Below are 20916 nucleotides of genomic sequence, written 5' to 3' on the forward strand. Positions count from 1 at the left end.
CTGCATGGATCTAGGGCTGAATTTGCTGTTGTCTTCAAGGCTGAAACGCTGGTACAATGGCTTCGCTAATGGCTGAAAACGAAAACGCTGGTGTCCTTGTGTAGCGCTAGCAAAAACGCTAGGGATTTGTGAAAGTTGGCGATGTTTGCAAAGCTGAAAAACGCCAGGGATCTGGGAATGATGGCGGTCACTGCAAAGCTGAAAACACCATGGCTAGGGAGAGGTGCAGATGAAGACCAAAACGCTAGGGTTGATGGTGCTTGAGAGGTTCTTGCTGAGAAGGTGCTTGTTGAGCGGGGAGCTCCTGCTGCCTCTTCTCCCATTTAGTGCTAACTTGGGTTTGCTTATATACAAACTTAGCAAAATTGCCCTACCTACTTTTGTTGGAAAGTCACTTAAATTAATAAGTGAAAAATGTCAAAAATAGGGAAAATAGGCTAAATGCACTGGAAAAATCCCCTAACTAATTCTAATGAATTCTGATGGGAATACTGATGATCATGATGTGTGCAACCAAAGGATATGCATCTATGCTAAGTGACTGGGCATGCACGGTCTACGAATAGACTCACAAAAGTGCCAGATCACTTCTAATCTAGACTGACTAGACTGACTGAACCCTGATCATGTTGTAGCTTGTCCACGGACACATAGGGCTGGATGTGTCACGTGACACTGCAGTTCGGTACTTGGGCTGTCAGGTTGGTTTAAACTCGTCTCCCGAGCAACAAATTGCTCCCCTCCTCCTGTCTATCAGGAGGAAGTTGTTACATTGGAGCTCCGCACGACTTTCTTTGGCTGGCAGAGTTGTAGTGGCCAACCAGGTGCTGTTGGCTACTATGTGGTACATCACTTCTTGCTGGATCTTCTCGAGTTCTTGTATCAGCCAAGTAGAGTGGCTGCTCGAGAACTTCCTGTAGTCAAGGCGTGACTCTGACAGCCCGGGCCAAAGTGGCTTGACAGATCATCATTCTTCCTTGTTCACAGGGAGGGCTTCGGATCATAGACCCAGCACAGCAGAGCAGAGCCCTTCTTGGGAAGTTCATCGTCCGAGGTCTTCTTCCAGGTGAGGGAGCCTGGAAGGAGTTCTTGTTACAGCGGCTTAGTGCTAGGGTGTCTCAGGCAAGAGACCCCTGGCAACCTTCGACTAGATGGATCTACACAGAGATGCGTAGAGTTGGTTTGAGCAGGAGATTGGAGGATCGTTTCGCTGTGGGGTTGCTTCGATCTTGGGAGCACTTGCGGCGAGGCCTGGAGTAGCGTCAACCTACTTGCATGACGGAGAAGCACCTACGACAGCCCCTTGTTTGGAACCCCATGGTTAGCACTCAGAGAGGTCACTTGGTTGGTAGTCGGCCTCATGTTTCCTAGGGTTCCATGGCAGCGGGTCCAGCACGGTCTTTAGGTGACTGGTTACAGTTTTCAAGCTTATCAGAGGAGCTACACGGCTTTCAGCTCTACAGGCATGAGAGGGGTGCAGAGCATGTGCCAGGACATCTCAGAGGTAGTACCAGTTGAGTGGCTCACGCCTCTCGAGTTAGCAGCGCCCAGATGGATGGGAGCCTTCACGCGACGGGAGGTTCTCATCTCTGTTTGGGCTTGCTCAGAGACTGTTTCCTCCCTGTTTTTCGAGCTACAGGGTGAGGGACGCTTACAACGAGTTGCAGTAGAGGCCCCGCAGGTGGCAAAGTGCTGTTTTCAGAGGATCCGAGTGGTGGGCATTTGTCGAAGGACTTGTGTCATCAATCCTGACCCAACTGCTCTTCAGACTGGACACTGGAGATTGTGGGCTTCAGAGAGTTGTCCACTGGCACAAGTACAGTGGGATCCTGGAGAGTGGCTGTGGAGGGACCCTTTCTCTTTTGCAGACCACCCAGGTGTCCCCTTCTTTCAGTACACTGTTCGACTGGGACATCACATACTGGCAGCACACAGAGAGGCTCGCCCTGCTGCAGCACCTCATTGGCAGAAGGAGGGTCTCACAGCTGAGTTCTTGGCAGCTTTTTGGGAGAGGTTGTGGGACTCCAGACTGCCGAGGCGAGTCACTTTGTTTCAGTGGCTGGTCGCACACAGAGCTACAGCAGTTGGGAGCTAGCTAGTGCATAGTGGCCTCTCGTCTGCATGCACAGCTTGTGACCATCTTGTGGAGAGTCAACGTCACTGTCTTTGAGATTGCCCCTTGGCACAACAGGTGTGGCTTCGTGTTCTTTGGCTGATCCCCGCTCTTTCCACAGCTTGGCAGCACACTTGGGATTAGCTGCTTGGTCCACTCTCACGGGCCCGGCACTTCAGTTTGAGCTATCATCCACCGGTAGGATGATAGTGATGCAGGGGGGGCGACCTACACTCCAGCCTGCCACAGAGCTTACTCCACAGGAGTGGTGCAGTGAGAGAGGTGTGTTGGGAGCTCATCGATGGCTTGACACTCTGGTTCATCTGGCGGGCCCGTTGCTTCCGCATCTTCGAGGCTCGTCCTGTACCACCAGCAGAGACTGTTCGGGATCTTTGGCTTGAGTAGGTTCATACTCTCAGAGGACACTTTGAGAGACTCCAGGGCAGTTCCGACCGCATGCGGAAGCGCAGAGAGGCTTTCCTTCGACTTCGGCATCCTAGGCCATTTTTCACCATGGTCCAGGGTGTGCTCAGATGGCACTACCGTCCACCTGTGTGGCTCTTCCCTCCTCCCATCCCATGATCCAGACTTATTGTACATATGTTGTTTTTTCATTGGGAGAGTCTCCCCATCATGATGGTTGTAGTCCTCTCTTGTAGAGGAGGTTGTAGCCCTATGGGCAGTTTCATTAACTAATAGAATGGATGTTTTTCTCGGAAAAAAAAAATGCTTTGAAGCTCTCTTTTTTTTGTCCCTTTTAATGCTCTTTGAGGACCTTCCTATTTTGTAAGTTTAAAGAACCCCGATTGAAGACAAGCCTTGAGCTTCCTTTAGAATTTGAGCCCTTTTGGTGAAGCTTAAAACTTATGAAGCTCTCCTTGAAATTTTGTTGCTCTTTAATACCTCTACACATAGGAAACACCCCTAGGAGAGGCTTTGAGGCTTATGGGCAAGCCTTGCTATTCTGCTCGTTGGAAAGACCCCTAGTAGAGGTGACCCGTGGAAAGACGTGGCCTGTGGGAAGGGGGGCTCCCACGAGTAAAAACAACACTATTCAAACATTCAATACTCTCCCCACAAATAACCACAAGGGTCCTAGCCATGAGTATATGCAAGCATTCTCAAACATCAATTTTCTTCAGTACTCCTCTTGGGAGTAAATCACCAATCATTGAAGCCAAGATGAAAACCAGAGTCGAACAATTGAAATCGGCACCACGACAGGTTTAAAACACATATCATCCATTTCACTCAAATTCCAAACAGAATCACCAAACAAGTTCTCAAACAAAACTCAGAAAACTGTCAAAGCTAATTAAAAAAGCATTCTCAAAATCAATCGAACTCCAAAGTCGACTTGCTTTCCATCCTAAAACCTACACCAAAATTAGGGTTAGTTTCCTTTAATCAAATTGTAGCCGACCGTAGCATGGTCCATAAGCTCTTGAATTAATTGAAACAAGCCTCGACAGACAGTGTTTCTGTGGCGGTGATGGTAGCCCCAAGATATAGCAATCACACTGGAACTAGAGTTACCCGAAATGCAGAACGGGAACGAGATCCCCCCGGAACAGGTGAACGGCACAGGGGTCCAAAACGGAAACGATGCAGAACAGGAAGCATTAAAACACCCATATAATGCAATTTTTAGCTTTGTGTGATTGAATAGAAGTAGTACTAGAGTCCTTTTACTCTATTACTCACAAAAAACTTGATTTGAAGACCATTTAAACTTACTATGACAAATGTGTGTCGTGTACGCCTGAGAGGGGGAGAGAGGGAGAGAGCTTGAGAGGAGTGAGAGAGAGAGAGAGAGAGAGAGAGAGGGGGAGAGGGAGAGAGTTTTTAACCTTGTACAGTCTAGACTTGAAAAGCTTGAAAGAGGGTAGAGCTTGAGAGTGAGAGGGTAGAGCTGTCAAAGTCGCCGATGCATAAGCGTAGAGACCACGGAGACTGAGCACGAGAGAGAGTGGGCAGAGAGAGAGAGTCTCATAAACCAATCAACCTTCGCAATGAATATTTGAATGTGTAATTACAATGGAGGCAAGGGGTTGCTTATATAGAAACCTCGGTAAATTGCCCTACCCAGACTTTGACAAATAAGTAGCATAAATACCTAAAAGCCAAAACAAATAATGGGTTCACATTGGGTAGTTCACTTGAGATGCCAAAACTCTAACAAGAGCTTGAACCTTGGTTCTTGAAAGCTTGTGTGCATTGTGAAGGTAAGGGGTGGAGGGAGGGGCATTTAATAAGGGGGAGGCTCATAAGATAAAACACCTAAATCTGAAAATCTACCCATTCCAAGCCATTCCGGGCCTGCCGTTCCGGTATCACATGCTTGTCCGGAACAGCTGGCCGTTCCAAGCTAGAGCACTCCCCGAAACGCCGTTCCGGCGTCCCTGTCCGTGAAATGGCGTTCCCTAGTAACAGTGACTCGACCTCCCAGCTTATTAGCTTGAGAAGACATACCTGTTATGAGATGTCAAAAATTTCAATTCGTAATTTGCTAGGGTTTCCATGGCAAGCATTTCAGGATACCTCCTCTAGCAGAAGCTGTACTCCGAAAGGAGATATAAGAAATCATGTAACTTCGGGCTAAAATTTTCTTGAAAGCTTGCAGTGTGCGGCTTGGTAGATATAGACATCCACCACTGCAGTCACTGCCTCTAAGAAAAACAGCGGCTCGATAAATCTTTGATCCTTCTCTTGCAAGTGATCTTTATGGCTTATGCCTTGTAAGACAGAGCGATGAAGACGGGAGCGTGCTCGATGCGCTGATAGCCGTTTTTCGGCTCTCTGTAATTGCCATAGTGAGTTATCTCACCCTATCAAATCACTCAAACACTGTGGTTACCCTCACCCTTTCACTGTATATAGGTGCGTGTGAGTTAGGAGACTTTTCCCATATCTCCTTACTGAAATAAAAAACCCTCAATTAGCTAGCCATTGGGCTAGTTGAGCCAAAAAAATAAAAAATATAAAAAATATAAATATATTATGACCCATGCGTATGTAAATATTTCTTTGTATATAGGGCCTAAATAAAAGATTTTTTCATAATCATTTTGGTATTTATTTAGGTATTTCTACCTAGGTGTGTGTTATTTATGCTCTGTACATTGCCTCACCATTACCACAATTTTTCTTACCATTTTTCATACTCTTTATTCCATAAAGAAATATTTTAATGTAAGCTTCTCTTATATTTGGTGTAACTCCACCCCAACAAAAATCCAAAAAAACTAGTTTTATTTATGTGTATATTTTTTCACTATTGTGATTTTTCCCTTCCTACATCTATTTTGTTTTTTTCTAAAAAATTAGAACACCAAAAATATTCATCTTTTTATGGTAGCCTCATAATGAGAGAGATTTCTTTTGACCCCTTTATATTTTTTCCACTTAAATTATTTATATTTGACATGTACATATTTTTTAGACCCCTCAATATTTGATTTTCTTAGTTGTACTATTCACTTATATCATGATCTCAACAATATCTTCAATTATAGACCTACCAAATAAGGTCAAGGGTAGCTGGCATGCATACATGCACTATGGAGGGCTCACTCTTAGAGGTATTCAAAAGAATCATCCAAAGAAGGACCCCACAAGGACTTTGTGTAGTGGAAAAAAACAGTCGGTTTTGCTGAATTTTTAAAGTTCACTTGCTCTCCGAATTTGAAAAGGTGATACAAACAAAAGTTGTAGCTCGTGGGCTGAACTTTTGCCTCAAATTTTTTCATATTTTTTTGAGCTACGAGCTGTGAGATATGATTTTATTAGTGGACCCTAGTTTTCCCATGCTATGCAGCCACACTCTCTCTTCCACTTTATCATTTTCCTCTTTCACACACACTTCTCCACTCATCATCCCCACCTCTCTCACCACTCCTCTCTGCACCCTACTCACCTTCTCCTCAACCATGAAGAATAAGAGAAACCATGGTGAACTCATACCTCCCACACACAATTCCATTCCAAAATTGACCACCTAGTCTCATTTTTCCTCCTCCAAATTACCCATATCTATCAAAAAAACCACAAAATTCAACCTCTTCTCTTAAAAGACAGCATCATGGTGGTTGATTACTCAGCTTCAATTACCTTGTCTCTCAAGGAAGGTCAAGAGTGGAGAAAAAATGTACCGTCCAAGGTAGTGGACCGTCAACAAGCGTCAAAATTGACCCTACTCAAGACCCTTGGAGCATCAACCTTGTAAGAAATCCACCTTTTCTTACCTCTTAAGAGTTTTTCTTCCTTATTTGTATCCTACATGGATACTCCCATTGTAAATATCCAATTCCATTTGTAAATTAATACTAACTCTACTAACACTAACCCACTATGAAAAGTCCTATCACCTCCATTTCTCTCCTCTCTCTTTCCCCACCAACTTCTTGATAATTCCAAGCAAAAGAAATTAGATAAATTGCTGAAAATCTAACCCAACCATGGTTAGAGAAGTAACCCTAGCTTTCAAAATTGCTATAAAAGGAGGGTGTAGCTAGCACAAAAAGGGAGAGAGAAGAAAGAGCACTATGCTATAGCTTGAGAAGCCAAGCTCAACCTCTTGAGAAGGAGCTCTTGAGTGGAATCTCATTGGCATTAGGCATATGTATGTGTTGTATTAGGGGTGATTAGCAAGGGAACTCTATGTCATTGTAAGAGAGAGAGATCATTAAATTGAGAGTAGGAAATCTATCATTTCTCCTACTAGTGTAAACCCAACATTTGCTGAATCAAGGAGGGTGAATTTGGACTAAGCATGGATACCTTGTCTCCCTTCCAACGTGACGTCATGGACAATAATGATGTGTAAGTGTCTTGGTGTTTTATTTAAGTTCTTGATAGCTTGTCTCCGGGTATTGTTATCAATTTAGTCATAAATCCCACATGCTGTAAGAGGGCGACAGGGTGGAGAGGACTCCCCTGGCCTTAAGACAGTGATTGGGGTGGTTTTTTTTCTTGTAATGTGTTGTGGTGTAATTTACTCAGGATATGTTGAACAAATACTAATCTCACTTTGATTGGTCATGACAGATTTGTAAGAAGGCATTAGTACAACAAGCACCCTCTTCCCCCTTCTCTCTCTTTCTTACATATATATATTTATGTTTGCTTGATCATTAACGATACACTTCAAAGCAGCCCGAGCACTCTCTCTCTCTCTCTCTCTCTCTCTCTCTCTCTCTCTCTCTCTCTCTCTCTCTCTCTCTCGTGTTTTAGTGTGTGAGTGTTCCATTGGAGTTAGGGTTAGTATAAATTCCTTGCTTGTTTGTGGGTTGCTCTAACGATTCTCCTCTTTTGCGTCCTAGTTCGCTCTTAAACTAGGTGGTGCCCCTTGTGTAGTTGGGATTTGGCTGGGGGTTTGTTGTTTTGGTTTGTGTTGTGTTGTGCCCTAGCCCCATTGAGCAGCACGGGAGCCTTGAAGGGTGTCTAGAGGTTGCTCTTCTTGTTGCCCGCCCCGGACCGCTTCAAATTGGTGCCCCCACTGAGGAGAACAACTTATGTATGTTTTTGTGTAGGATCAACTTTTAGCATAGTCAAGTAGTTTGCATGAATCACGAGAGTTTGTATGATCCTTTCATTCCCATTGCAAGGCAAAAGATACACATAATTGTTAGTACTAAGTTGCAATTTCAAAGGGTAATTCGTAGGATTTTAGGTCCTCTTAAGTTAGCCGAGATAAACACTTCGGTAAATCCTTTTATTTTGCCTCTCATTAGGTACAATATTAGCTTGGACGTTTATATTTTTGTGTTATTTTAAGCGTTAGGACATGCATAGGCCATGGATAATGGCCCAGGAATAGAGGTTTTTCCCTTTCATTTTACTCCACACATTAGAATAAACGTTGCAATTAGTAGAAAGATCCATTTTCAACAACGAATGGTGTTCATGTTTGGTGCCCAAAGAGTAGGAGAAATTCTTGCATCACCAAACCCTGTCATTCTACCTCTCATCAACTACCACACTTCTTTTGATGTACATGTGTTCATTTTATTTTAAAATGAAGTGCAGCTCGGCAAAATAGTGTATATGTTTGTTTTTTCTTTGTCCAAGTTGTTACAAGAAACAAAAAACGATCATTTGTTCTAACAGGGAATGTGTGTGCAGTGAAAGTTCAATCCTTAGAGATCTAGCTCTATTACCAATTGAGTTGCAGGAGCAAGTAGTAAGGCGTCTCCCTCATAACAAGAGCGTGGTGAAGTTAAGACGAAAGGTCCTACGCGTGGATTCCATTTTCCTCTTGTTGTTGGGCACTAAGAAAGACCGCGCATTCATCCAACTAGTGTGTGCCCTAAGATTGGTAAATAGAGTGAAATTTGGCATTTGGCGAGTGCATTTCACCATTGAGGAAGACTCTTCAGGAAACTTGCGGCCAGAGTTCATGCTTCATAGACTCACATTTGGTGAATTTTTCCCTCATTTGCGTCTTATTAATAGTCTTCCTTTCGCTTTCAACAAAGGAGATAGGGAGCTATTCAGAGCTTGTCTTAATAAAGAGAGCATAGAGAAGATTGCAAATTTGTATAAATTCTCATCCTTCTCTACTTTCTATGACACTTTGTTCATAGAGACACTGTAAATCTCTTTATGCTTTTGAATGATTTAACCATAATCCTAAGGAGTTTTTGTCCAAGAATTTTGTAGCACAAGTGGAGTCTTTAAATCTTGCAAACTTGATTGGACTTGATGAGGATGTTCTTTATGAAATTGTGAGAAGTTTGCCTCACTCCGACTGTGTGGAACTCGAAGGAAAGGAGCTCCTAGTCAATTGCTACTTTCTCACGGCCTTCGACGAGCATGAAGATCTAGTTTTTATACAAACCGCTTGTGCGTTGGGAATTGTAGAACAAGTGCAATTTATCACTTGGGACGTGGTTGCTCTTTTGGATCCAGAAAATGAAGTTCTAGAGATTTCTGTTTATCGCCTTAGAATAGTCTACCTTTTTGTTTTGATCAAACAAATCGAGACCTCATTGAAGCTTGGATAGCTGAAGAAGAAAACCTAGAGTGGTATTTTCTTACTTCTTCATTTACAGGCGAGTGGTTCTAAATCTCTATTGTATCTCTTATTGTAACTCGTGTTGTAATCTTTCATAATAATGGAGAGCCAACGCCAAATGTCTGGATATCCTCTTTTCTTTGGAGGGCCTGGAGAGGATGCAGAATTATTTTTAGCAAATTTCAAGATGTCTTGCCGTATCAAGAGGATAGTAACCGATCAAGAACGTGTAGAAATGTTTGAGGTGGTCCTTAGGAAAGATGCTAGTACCTGGTTTGACTCTTTGTCTGAGGAAGTTAAGGGAAATTACACAGAAGTTTTGAATCGTTTTAAGAGATACTTCTTTGATCCCCAAAACACTCAAAAACTATGGCAAGACATTGTTTCTCATAAGCAAAAAGACTTAGATGACTACTACTTGTACAAGCAAGAGTTTCTACGTCTTTGGGCTCTATGGATACGAAATGTTGCTAACCCTGGTGATGGTGCAGAATTTTTAAAGAAGGAGAGGTTCATAGCCGGACTCTTTCCTAACCTTAAGATAAAAGTTGAGGCGGGTGCACCTGCTACTTTTGATGCAGCTGAAACTAGGGCTGCTGAGAAGTATAGGAAACTCAAGTGCTTAAGGGGAGAGGTTCCAATAGAAGGTCTTAGACCCAAAGGTAAGTCACAAACATCAACATCTAGGGAGCTTCCTGAGGTAACGGCTGAAGTGATTGAGAAGTTAAATATCTTTAAGCAGCCTGTCAATTCACCTTGCACAAGCTGTAGGTCCAAAGGGACAAGCAAAGAAGTCAGAAGAGAGAGAGCCACAAACTAGGAGAGTCTTGCAATGTTGGAATTGCGGAGGGTCTGGACATGGGATGTATAATTGTCCTTGGCCCCGTGGAGAGCCAGGGAGACCTAACTTGAATTACCCAGTGATGAATGTAGGAGAAGGAGCTGGTCAACAACCAAGGCTTCTACAAAGGCCAAATGAACCAAGACCACCTCCACAAGGGGTAGAAGGAGTTCCACCTTTGCCAGATCCAAATGTGCATGTGGTAGAGGTAACAAATTCAAATGAGGTTGACATGGAAGCTAATGGCATTAAGCGTGGGAGAGAAAAAGGTAAAGATAAAGAAGGAGTCACATCACAGAGTGACCATGGACAAGGCAAGAAGGCAAAGGAAACCAAGGAAACCAAGAGGACTCGACGTCGTATCAACCTCCAAGACTTCCCTCTTGGACATGGTATGGCTCCGTACAACTTGTTGGAAGACATGAGAGGTAAGGGTCCTGATATTTCATGGCCTCAATTTCTTGCATTATGTCCACAAGTTAGGAGGGATTTAACAAGGGCAGTTAGCACTAGGAGAAAGGTAAAAGAGAGTGTGCCTGTTGTAAAAATTGCACAAGCTGAAATGAATGAGGACATTACACCGGTGCTAGACTGTTACATCAAAGGAAGATTGGTTAGGAAAGGTCTAGTGGATGGGGGTGCACATATTTGCATCATGACAGAGGGACTCATGCAAAGACTAGGCATGCACATCCATGAGACACCTGAAATCAAAGTCAAGATGGCAAACAATAGCAAGGCTAGGTGTGTAGGCATTTGTAAAAATGTCTTTGTAGAGGCCTTTGGCATTAAGAAAGCGGTGGATTTTTATGTTATGTCGACCAAGGGAAGTGGTTATCCATTTATCCTAGGAAGACAATGGCTAATGAAAATGCGAGCTTTGCAGGATTGGGAGAGTGGGAAATTAATTTGAAGGAATGACAATCATAAGAAGGTTGTCTTTGACATGAAGGAGCAACGCCAAGAGGAGCTCCATGAAGAATCATCTTAAAGTGAGACGGAAGAAGGTTGGACCGATAGCACTTCAGAAGAAGAAAGTAGCGGCAGCATTACTGAAGAGGAGTCTTCCATCGAAGTCATGGGGGTAAGGTTTAAGCCAAGCAACCAAGAGACCTCTTGTCAAGGCTTGGAGGAGGTAGGTCCTCAAGAGAACGAAGGTGTTCAAGATGAAGGGATGCTGGAAGGTATGCTATCAACAACACTTACAAAGGATGAAAGAGAGGAGTTCAAATGTGTGCTAAGGAAGTTTCCTAGGCTTTTTGCTAAAGACTACACCGACGTGCGTGGGGTAGATGTTGTTCAACACAAGATTGAGTTAAAGCCTGAGGCCACACCTAAAGCTCAGAAGCTACGAAGTCTAGGAGTTATAAAGGAGCAGGCTCTACTCAAGGAGGTAAGAGAGCTTCTAGCAACAGGTTTCATTTATCCAGTGGAGAATTCAGAGTGGGTCTCTCCTGTTGTTGTCACTCCTAAGAAAAATGGCAAGTAGAGGGTGTGTGTGGATTACCGTCCCCTCAATGAGGCAACAAAAAGAGATCACTTTCCCCTCCCATTCCAGGATGAAATACTAAATGAGGTAGCTGGTCATGAGAAGTACACTGTGTGCGATGGTTACTCAGGTTACTTTCAAATAGGGATTGCATTGGAGGATCAATTGAAAACAACCTTTATCACTCCTTGGGGTTGTTATGCTTTTAGAGTCATGCCATTTGGTCTGACAAATGCTCCTGCAACATTCCAACGTTTCATGAATATGGTGTTTCAAGCATTCTTTGGAAAGTCAATTAGGGTGTTCATTGATGATTTCTGTATTTATAGCTCAAAATCATTGCATCTACAAAGGGTAGAAGAAGGTTTAAAGAAGCTCTACGACATGGGAGGTCAACTCAACCCCGACAAGTGCCATATAGGTGAGGATGAAGTAATCTTGCTTGGTCATAAAGTTTCTTACAAAGGCATTGAAGTGGATCCTTCAAAGGCAAAGGCTCTTATTGAGCTACCATCACCCAAGAGTCTTAAGGAGGTCATCTCATTCATTCAAAAGGTGAAGTATATGTCACGCTTCATTCACTTAGCCTCGGAGTTACTGCACCCTTTGCAAAAGTTGACACAACAAGTAGAATTTGCATGGTCTGATGAGCTTGAAGAGTACTTTTGTAACATTAAAGCCATTTTGTCAGAGCTACCAACACTCATGCCTCCTTGTCGGGAGTACACATTCTTTGTTAGCTCTAGTGCTGGGAAAGAAACAATTGATGCAGTTTTGCTACAACAAGATCCCTATAGTACCAGGATGCGGCCCATCTACTTTGCTAGTAGGGTCATGAATGCCTTAGAGAGAGGCTACACGGAGGCAGAACTCATGATGCTTTCTCTCATGTTTGCGATAAGGAAGTTTAGATCCTACTTGCTCCCAAAACCTTTTGTAATCCTCACCGCAGAGAATTTGTTCCCTTGGGTGTCATCTCAAATGAATCTTAGTACTAGGATCTCAAAGTGGATTATGGAGTTGCAAGAGTTTCAATACTCTTTCAAGGTAGAAGATAGTGTACGTGCACAATTGGCAAGGATTCTCACTTATAGGGTGCATGAAAAGGAGATTAAGGTGCCTGAAGTAAAGACCCTACCATTGCCACCACCAAAAAGTATTCCTAATGCTTTTACCTTGTTCTTTGATGGAGCTTTTCGTCGAGCCACAGGAAAAGCAGGGGGAGGGCTAGTGTTGCTCAACCCAAGTGGAGAGGTGGTCATGAAAGAGAAGTTCAATCTACCAAGTTCAGCTAGCAACAATGAAGCACAATATGACACACTACTTCATGGTTTAAAAATATGCATTGGCCATGGTATACAACGTCTCATGGTAAAAGGAGATGCACTTCTCATTGTGAAGCAGATTTTAGGCATTTGGGCATGCAAAAATGAAAGACTAAGGGCCAAAGTTCATACCATCCGTAAGCTATTTAATCAATTCGAGGAGGTGCAATTATATCATATTCCTAGGAAACAAAATGAAGATGCTGATTTACTTGCACAACAAGCCGTTGTATGTGTAAAGAAAGAAGTGCAGGTCATCATGGTGGCGGCTGCTGTGAAGCAACCGAGGTACCAGGGATTGGAGTCATTGGCTCCCATCATTGGCTACATTTTGGAGAGTGAGTTTCCACCAGACTTCACAAAAGCTCAGAAGAGGAGACTCATGAAGAAGGCAAGCATGTATCTCTTCCTAGAAGGCTCCCTCTATCAAAGAGGGAAGGATAAAGTGTGCAGAAGAGTACCAACTATCGCGGAAATTCCAGCCATTCTAAAAGGTTTGCATGAAGAGGCATGTGGTGGTCATTTTTCCCAAGAATTAACTGTGAAGAAGATTTTGCTTGCGGGGTATGTTTGGCCAAGTCTGCATGTAGATGTCCAACATTGGTATAAAAGTTGTCACAATTGTCAGGTAAATGGGAATAGAAGATTGATTTATGGTCCAAGGCAAATCGTGCTTGCAAATGGACCCTTTGAAAAGTGGGGCATTGATGCTATGGGTCCTCTGCCTAGGACAAAAAATGGTAAACTCTACATTCTAGTGACTGTAGACTATATGACTAGGTGGGTGGAAGCACAAAGTGTGGCAAAGGTAAATGAGAGGACAGTGAGCAAATTCGTCTACACTCACATTTGTTGTAGATTTGGCACACCTTTGGAGATTGTTTCTGATAATGGTCCAGGGTTTAGAAAGGGATTGCTCACAGAAGTCTGTGAAGAACTTCACATTCTACATCGTCACAGTACACCCTACTATCCCCAATCAAATGGTTTGGTAGAAAAAGCTAATGGTGTCATTGCAGGCATCATTAGAAAGATGATGAAAAACAAGACAAAGTTGTGGGATGACTTCTTGGATGGTGCCTTGTGGGCGTATCGAACCACATATAGAGAAGCCACGGAGTTCACACCATTTCACTTGGTCTATGGTCAAGAGGCTTTACAACCAATTGAGCTAAACATTCCAACAATGCGACTTCATGGCAAATCAGCACAAGATGATCAAGAAGCATGGATGGATCGACTTCTTACCTTAGCTGAGCTTGAGTGGAAAAGAGAAGCAGCATACAAGTGCTATAAGAGGAAAGCCACACAGACAAAGGAGAAGCTTGACAAGAAACTGAAGGACAAAGGCATCAATGAAGGAGATCTTGTGCTAAGGTATGACAATCGACTCGATAATCGTTTTGATGCCAAATTTGAAATAAGATGGCAGGGGCCATACATAGTTAAGAAGGCTTTCAATTCAAGTTACTATCAACTTATGGACTTGAATGGAAAAGAGCACTCTAGGAAGGTAAACGGCTATCGCTTGAAGCCTTACTTGAGTCGCCTTTTACCAAACGATCTACCATAGCAAAAGGCAACTATCTCATGTAAGTATTGTTCCATGAAGCATGAGTGTAACACAAACCAAAATTCCAAGGGGCCAAACAATGAAGATCTTGTCAAGGAATCTGAAGCACTCTCTTTGGAAAAGATTCTTTATGATCGTACATGAATATACCATCATCCTGGGGGAGGGCTAATGATAGCCGTTTTTCGGCTCTCTGTAATTGCCATAGTGAGTTATCTCACCCTATCAAATCACTCAAACACTGTGGTTACCCTCACCCTTTCACTGTATATAGGTGCGTGTGAGTTAGGAGACTTTTCCCATATCTCCTTACTGAAATAAAAAACCCTCAATTAGCTAGTCATTGGGCTAGTTGAGTCAAAAAAATAAAAAAAATAAAAAATATAAGTATATTATGGTCCATGCGTATGTAAATATTTCTTTGTATATAGGGCCTAAATAAAAGATTTTTTCATAATCATTTTGGTATTTATTTAAATATTTCTACCTAGGTGTGTGCTATTTATGCTTTGTACATTGCCTCACCATTACCACAATTTTTCTTACCATTTTTCATACTCTTTATTCCATAAAGAAATATTTTAATGTAAGCTTCTCTTATATTTGGTGTAACTCCACCCCAACAAAAATCCAAAAAAACTAGTTTTATTTATGTGTATATTTTTTCACTATTGTGATTTTTCCCTTCCTACATCTATTTTGTTTTTTTCTAAAAAATTAGAACACCAAAAATATTCATCTTTTTATGGTAGCCTCATAATGAGAGAGATTTCTTTTGACTCCTTTATATTTTTTCCACTTATATTATTTATATTTGACATGTACATATTTTTTAGACCCCTCAATATTTGATTTTCTTAGTTGTACTATTCACTTATATCATGATCTCAACAATATCTTCAATTATAGACCTACCAAATAAGGTCAAGGGTAGCTGGCATGCATACATGCACTATGGAGGGCTCACTCTTGGAGGTATTCAAAAGAATCATCCAAAGAAGGACCCCACAAGGACTTTGTGTAGTGGAAAAAAACAGTCGGTTTTGCTGAATTTTTAAAGTTCACTTGCTCTCCGAATTTGAAAAGGTGATACAAACAAAAGTTGTAGCTCGTGGGCTGAACTTTTGCCTCAAATTTTTTCATATTTTTTTGAGCTACGAGCTGTGAGATATGATTTTATTAGTGGACCCTAGTTTTCCCATGCTATGCAGCCACACTCTCTCTTCCACTTTATCATTTTCCTCTTTCACACACACTTCTCCACTCATCATCCCCACCTCTCTCACCACTCCTCTCTGCACCCTACTCACCTTCTCCTCAACCATGAAGAATAAGAGAAACCATGGTGAACTCATACCTCCCACACACAATTCCATTCCAAAATTGACCACCTAGTCTCATTTTTCCTCCTCCAAATTACCCATATCTATCAAAAAAACCACAAAATTCAACCTCTTCTCTTAAAAGACAGCATCATGGTGGTTGATTACTCAGCTTCAATTACCTTGTCTCTCAAGGAAGGTCAAGAGTGGAGAAAAAATATACCGTCCAAGGTAGTGGACCGTCAACAAGCGTCAAAATTGACCCTACTCAAGACCCTTGGAGCATCAACCTTGTAAGAAATCCACCTTTTCTTACCTCTTAAGAGTTTTTCTTCCTTATTTGTATCCTACATGGATACTCCCATTGTAAATATCCAATTCCATTTGTAAATTAATACTAACTCTACTAACACTAACCCACTATGAAAAGTCCTATCACCTCCATTTCTCTCCTCTCTCTTTCCCCACCAACTTCTTGATAATTCCAAGCAAAAGAAATTAGATAAATTGCTGAAAATCTAACCCAACCATGGTTAGAGGAGTAACCCTAGCCTTCAAAATTGCTATAAAAAGAGGATGTAGCTAGCACAAAAAGGGAGAGAGAAGAAAGAGCACTATGCTATAGCTTGAGAAGCCAAGCTCAACCTCTTGAGAAGGAGCTCTTGAGTGGAATCTCATTGGCATTAGGCATATGTATGTGTTGTATTAGGGGTGATTAGCAAGGGAACTCTATGCCATTGTAAGAGAGAGAGATCATTAAATTGAGAGTAGGAAATCTATCATTTCTCCTACTAGTGTAAGCCCAACATTTGCTAAATCAAGGAGGGTGAATTTGGACTAAGCATGGATACCTTGTCTCCCTTCCAACGTGACGTCATGGACAATAATGATGTGTAAGTGTCTTGGTGTTTTATTTAAGTTCTTGATAGCTTGTCTCCGGGTATTGTTATCAATTTAGCCATAAATCCCACATGCTGTAAGAGGGCGACAGGGTGGAGAGGACTCCCCTGGTCTTAAGACAGTGATTGGGGTGGTTTTTTTTCTTGTGATGTGTTGTGATGTAATTTACTCAGGCTATGTTGAACAAATACTAATCTCACTTTGATTGGTCATGACAGATTTGTAAGAAGGCATTAGTGCAACAAGCACCCTCTTCCCCCTTCTCTCTCTTTCTTACATATATATATTTATGTTTGCTTGATCATTAACGATACACTTCAAAGCAGACCGAGCACCATCTTTCTTTCTCTCTCTCTCTCTCTCTCTCTCTCTCTCTCTCTCTCTCTCTCTCGTGTTTTAGTGTGTGAGAGTGTTCCATTGGAGTTAGGGTTAGTGTAAATTCCTTGCTTGTTTGTGGGTTGCTCTAACGATTCTCCTCTTTTGCGTCCTAGTTCGCTCTTAAACTAGGTGGTGCCCCTTGTGTAGTTGGGATTTGGCTGGGGGTTTGTTGTTTTAGTTTGTGTTGTGTTGTGCCCCAGCCCCATTGAGCAGCACGGGAGCCTTGAAGGGTGTCTAGAGGTTGCTCTTCTTGTTGCCCACCTCGGACCGCTTCAGCGCGATGGAATAAGGGTGGGAGTGACTAATGAGTCCGTGGTCGGAGCACGAAGATTCCTTAATAAAATATTGAAAATTTCGTGTGAGCTTTGGAAGCGCCAACTTGCTCTCTCTTCTCTTTGGTAGGACTCGTATGCTTCCAGAAAAAACGCATGTCTGAAGCTCTGATACAACCGTCACATGAATGGGCACCACGTACCAATGGAAAAAAACGGACTGAACAACTTTAAGCACTTCAAATATCAACTGAACTGAAAGACATACACGACACACAAGATGAGAAGTGGCAGAGTTCTACCCCAAGAGAGCACTGTCCCCAAACCTTGGCGCCCCTTTTAGTATTTCTTTATATTGCTTCAACTCAGTACAACGCCGGTACTCCATTCTCTACACCTCCATGCAGTAGCATGCCAGAGAATGAGCCCTTAGCTCATATTTAAATGCCCTTAACCATGAAAAGCAGTTACATGAAAAGCATTCATCTCTAAAAGCACTTGGTCCCAAAAACTGGCGTGAAAAGCTGTGAGCGTGAATTATGAAAATCAGTAAACCTGCCACATCAGCAAACAGCAGCGCAAAACGAAGAAGTGTCACGGCAGATGTTAGCGAAAATTGTGGATTGTCCGTACAGTGCCACATCATCACCTTTTTACGCATGTGTGTGTGTGTGTGCAAGGTTTACTTCTAGTGACTTGGGCCCCCATTGAACGGGGTCCCATAAGTTGGTAGGAACTACTCTTTTAAAAAAATAGGCCACTCGACAAGACTTTGCAAGTTGTTGAAACTTCTTCTGCCGCTTTTGCTTCTTCTATTGTTCCTTCTTCTTCTATTGTTTCTTCTTAGGGTTTAGGCACCTCGACCATGATCCGCAAGTTGGCTTCAGTGGCTTGACACATCAACAGTTTGTGATAGATTCTTCAATCAATCTAGCATGAGAGAAGATGATCTAAACTAGGCCTAATTGCAACCTAAAGAAACTTAATGCTTTCTAATCAAGCTCGCTTAATCTATGGAGGGCAGTGGCCTCTTGGATCTACCAAGGACGTGTCCCCACATAGATAGGTTAGAACTTGGTTAGTAAGAGATGGACTTAATGATGATTAAGAGATATTAATCACCCCAATGACTTTAATACCAATTGAAAGGATTAGAATTAGCAAGCATAACATTCGTATTAGTGTACTTAATTATTACATTAATTACTCAATGCGAGAGAGAGAGAGAGAGAGAGAGAGAGAGAGAGAGAGAGAGATTGTGTAAACTCAAAGATAACTTGATTGATAATGAATTAACAACAACACTTAAAATGTACAAGTGGTTACTTACGTAGTAGTAGCAAGTTGTTAGGTGCACCTCTCAGGGATCACATAGCATCGCTCTGAAAGGTCAAGGAATCAAATAAGTGGCCACATATGGCTCCTACAAATATGAGAGGCTATCTTGGACTCTTCTGCAACTCACCATGCCAAGTGTGCTAGGCTATGTGCCCTCACATGCTTATATGATGAGAGGACTATTGATTGTAGAAGAGACGGTTCACACACCAGTTGTCGGTATAGGCCAAAGGCCACAATCCCAACAGGACAATCATTACCAACTAGCCTAGCGTATAACTTCTGATTTGCTTCAGCCATGTGCCACCTCCTCCCCCTGACTTTGAAGACAAGTTGACTGGTTGGTGTCTTTGCCATTCCTATGGCTCAAATCACAGCTAAAACATTTTACAACAAGCCTCAAACCTCCTCCTTGAGTATCAGAATGTGTAATGCACTTACGCAATCGCAAAAATCCTCTGTTTGGTGGCAACGATGTCTTTCTAGGTTACAGAAAAGTTACATTCCGCTAAAGTAAAGGCTATTCCTCTAGAAATGTCTTGTTGGAGTACTCCCTTGGAGGCTTGTTAAATGCAAAATTTCTGGTGGGCACTGCAGAAAATGTAGACATTCACGAGAGGCGCATGTTCGGACTTGCCCACTTGCTCAGAATTTATTTTTGCATCTTACTCAGTGCCTGCATGTGAGATTCCCCTATCACAAATTTGGGAAAAACTTCTAGATGCTTGGTTTTACCTCAAGCACACCAACAGATGCTTGCATTTCCTTTAAATGGGTTGAGGGGCCTTAACATTCACATAAATTTCCACCACCTTACTGGACCCTTTTTGCTTCTTTATGGCATCTCTCACGCAGACATTGCATACACTTTCTCTGCCCTCTCCGAGTCTTGAGTTATGGCCTACTCATCGTACAGTATCTTCAAACTAGTGTTACCCCAAATAAAAAAAAGACTGTGCGTGCGTATGTGTGTGTGTGTGTGTGTGTGTGTGTGAGACAGAGAGAGAGAGAGAGAGAGAGAGAGAGAGAGAGAGAGAGAGAGACCTGCTGTTAGTGACATCGCTGAAGAGAAGCACGGCGAGACTCTGGCCCGGCTGTGTATCAATTTCAAAAATCGCCATTTCTCAGTAGCCACGAGGTGGAAATTTGAAAATATTTTTAGATGGTTTTTAGCTCGCAGAAGGGCCAAAATTTCAACGACAGCCATGCACTTGATGCAATAGACCCTCTAGGTCACAATAATCTGCCCGCAACACCTCACTCGTTGCACTGGGTACATGGTGGGGTCCTTCATGATGCATACATGGAAAATCAGTGCCTCATAGAACAGTTTCTCTCACCATTGGGGTGAGCTAGCATGACTAGCATGAAGTGAGGCAGGTCGTTCACTCCAGCGAACTAGTGATACTTTGTCAAAAGGCCGATTTTCACTCTAGGGCTTGGTTGAAGCACCCCTAGCGAAGTTAACATACAAGATTGCATATAAGGTGTGAAGTATGAGGTTGCTTAAAGTTCTTTCAAGGGCCCTCCGCAAGCGCTGCTAGTGCGACTATGGGGGAGCCCTCTAAGCGTAGATAACAGTAATAGTTGGACTAGGGTATGGAACAATTTCAATTGGGGCTTTATGAACGCAGCAGAGTTTGGGGTTGCTTGAAATGATTTTGAGGTCCATCCACAAGCGCCTCTAGTAAGCATGTGGGAAACACTCCAAGCATAGATAACAATAAATTATGTAAAAGTTGGTTAGGGTATTGAAAAAGTCCAAAACAAGGAACAAATGCTTTCAACCATGGCATTTTGATGTAATTCAAGGACAGAACGAGTATTGAAGACCATCTTTGAATTTAAGTTTAAATAGAAGGAACACGCTTCTAGCATCCTTAATCTTATGTTGAGTAAACTTTAGAGAGCTTCATAAGATAAGATTGTCGTTTGTGTTCTTGCATAACCTAATACACATCACTATTGTTTTGAGATGGAACAGCTTTTATTTATGATGAGGAGAATCTTATGTTTCATTAGGTTATGCAAGAACCTTGTGTTCTTGCATGACCTAATGCATATCACCATTGTCTTGAGAAGGAGCATCTTTTGTTGATGAGGAGGAGAACCTTATGGTTCCATGTAGGAAATCTTGAGCTAATTGCTTAATTGTACGGACATGTCGCCATATAAGCAAGAGTACCTTTGCAGTAAATGGTTCATTATGCATGGCCTCTCACTACATGCCAGAAAGGTACATCAACTCTATGGCACTCTCCCAACAACATTTCTTTCAATGTAAAAGGTAAGGGGTGGAGAGAGTTGAAGGAGGAGAATAAAAAGCTCACAGTAAGCTAGACAAAGGAAA

The 20916-nt window shown here is 42.4% G+C and overlaps 1 protein-coding gene across 2 annotated transcripts in view; it reads right to left on the bottom strand.

Moving 5' to 3' along the window:
- LOC147460000 (EKC/KEOPS complex subunit tprkb-like protein) overlaps window positions 1-19787 on the bottom strand; it is a 95824-nt gene extending 76037 nt beyond the window's left edge. Inside the window, exon 1 of one of the 2 annotated variants that reach the window (XM_086511156.1) lies at window positions 19611-19787. In XM_086511156.1, coding sequence (XP_086367282.1) covers window positions 19611-19687 — 77 coding nt within the window. In that variant the 5' untranslated portion in view covers window positions 19688-19787. The remainder of the gene's footprint in view (window positions 1-19610) is intronic. The other variant, XM_086511158.1, reaches the window with a different exon arrangement.
- Between the last annotated feature and the right edge of the window lie 1129 nt (window positions 19788-20916).

This window comes from Adiantum capillus-veneris, chromosome 4 (assembly GCF_014529385.1).
Source record: "Adiantum capillus-veneris isolate H3 chromosome 4, ASM1452938v2, whole genome shotgun sequence".
Lineage (NCBI taxonomy): Eukaryota > Viridiplantae > Streptophyta > Polypodiopsida > Polypodiales > Pteridaceae > Adiantum > Adiantum capillus-veneris.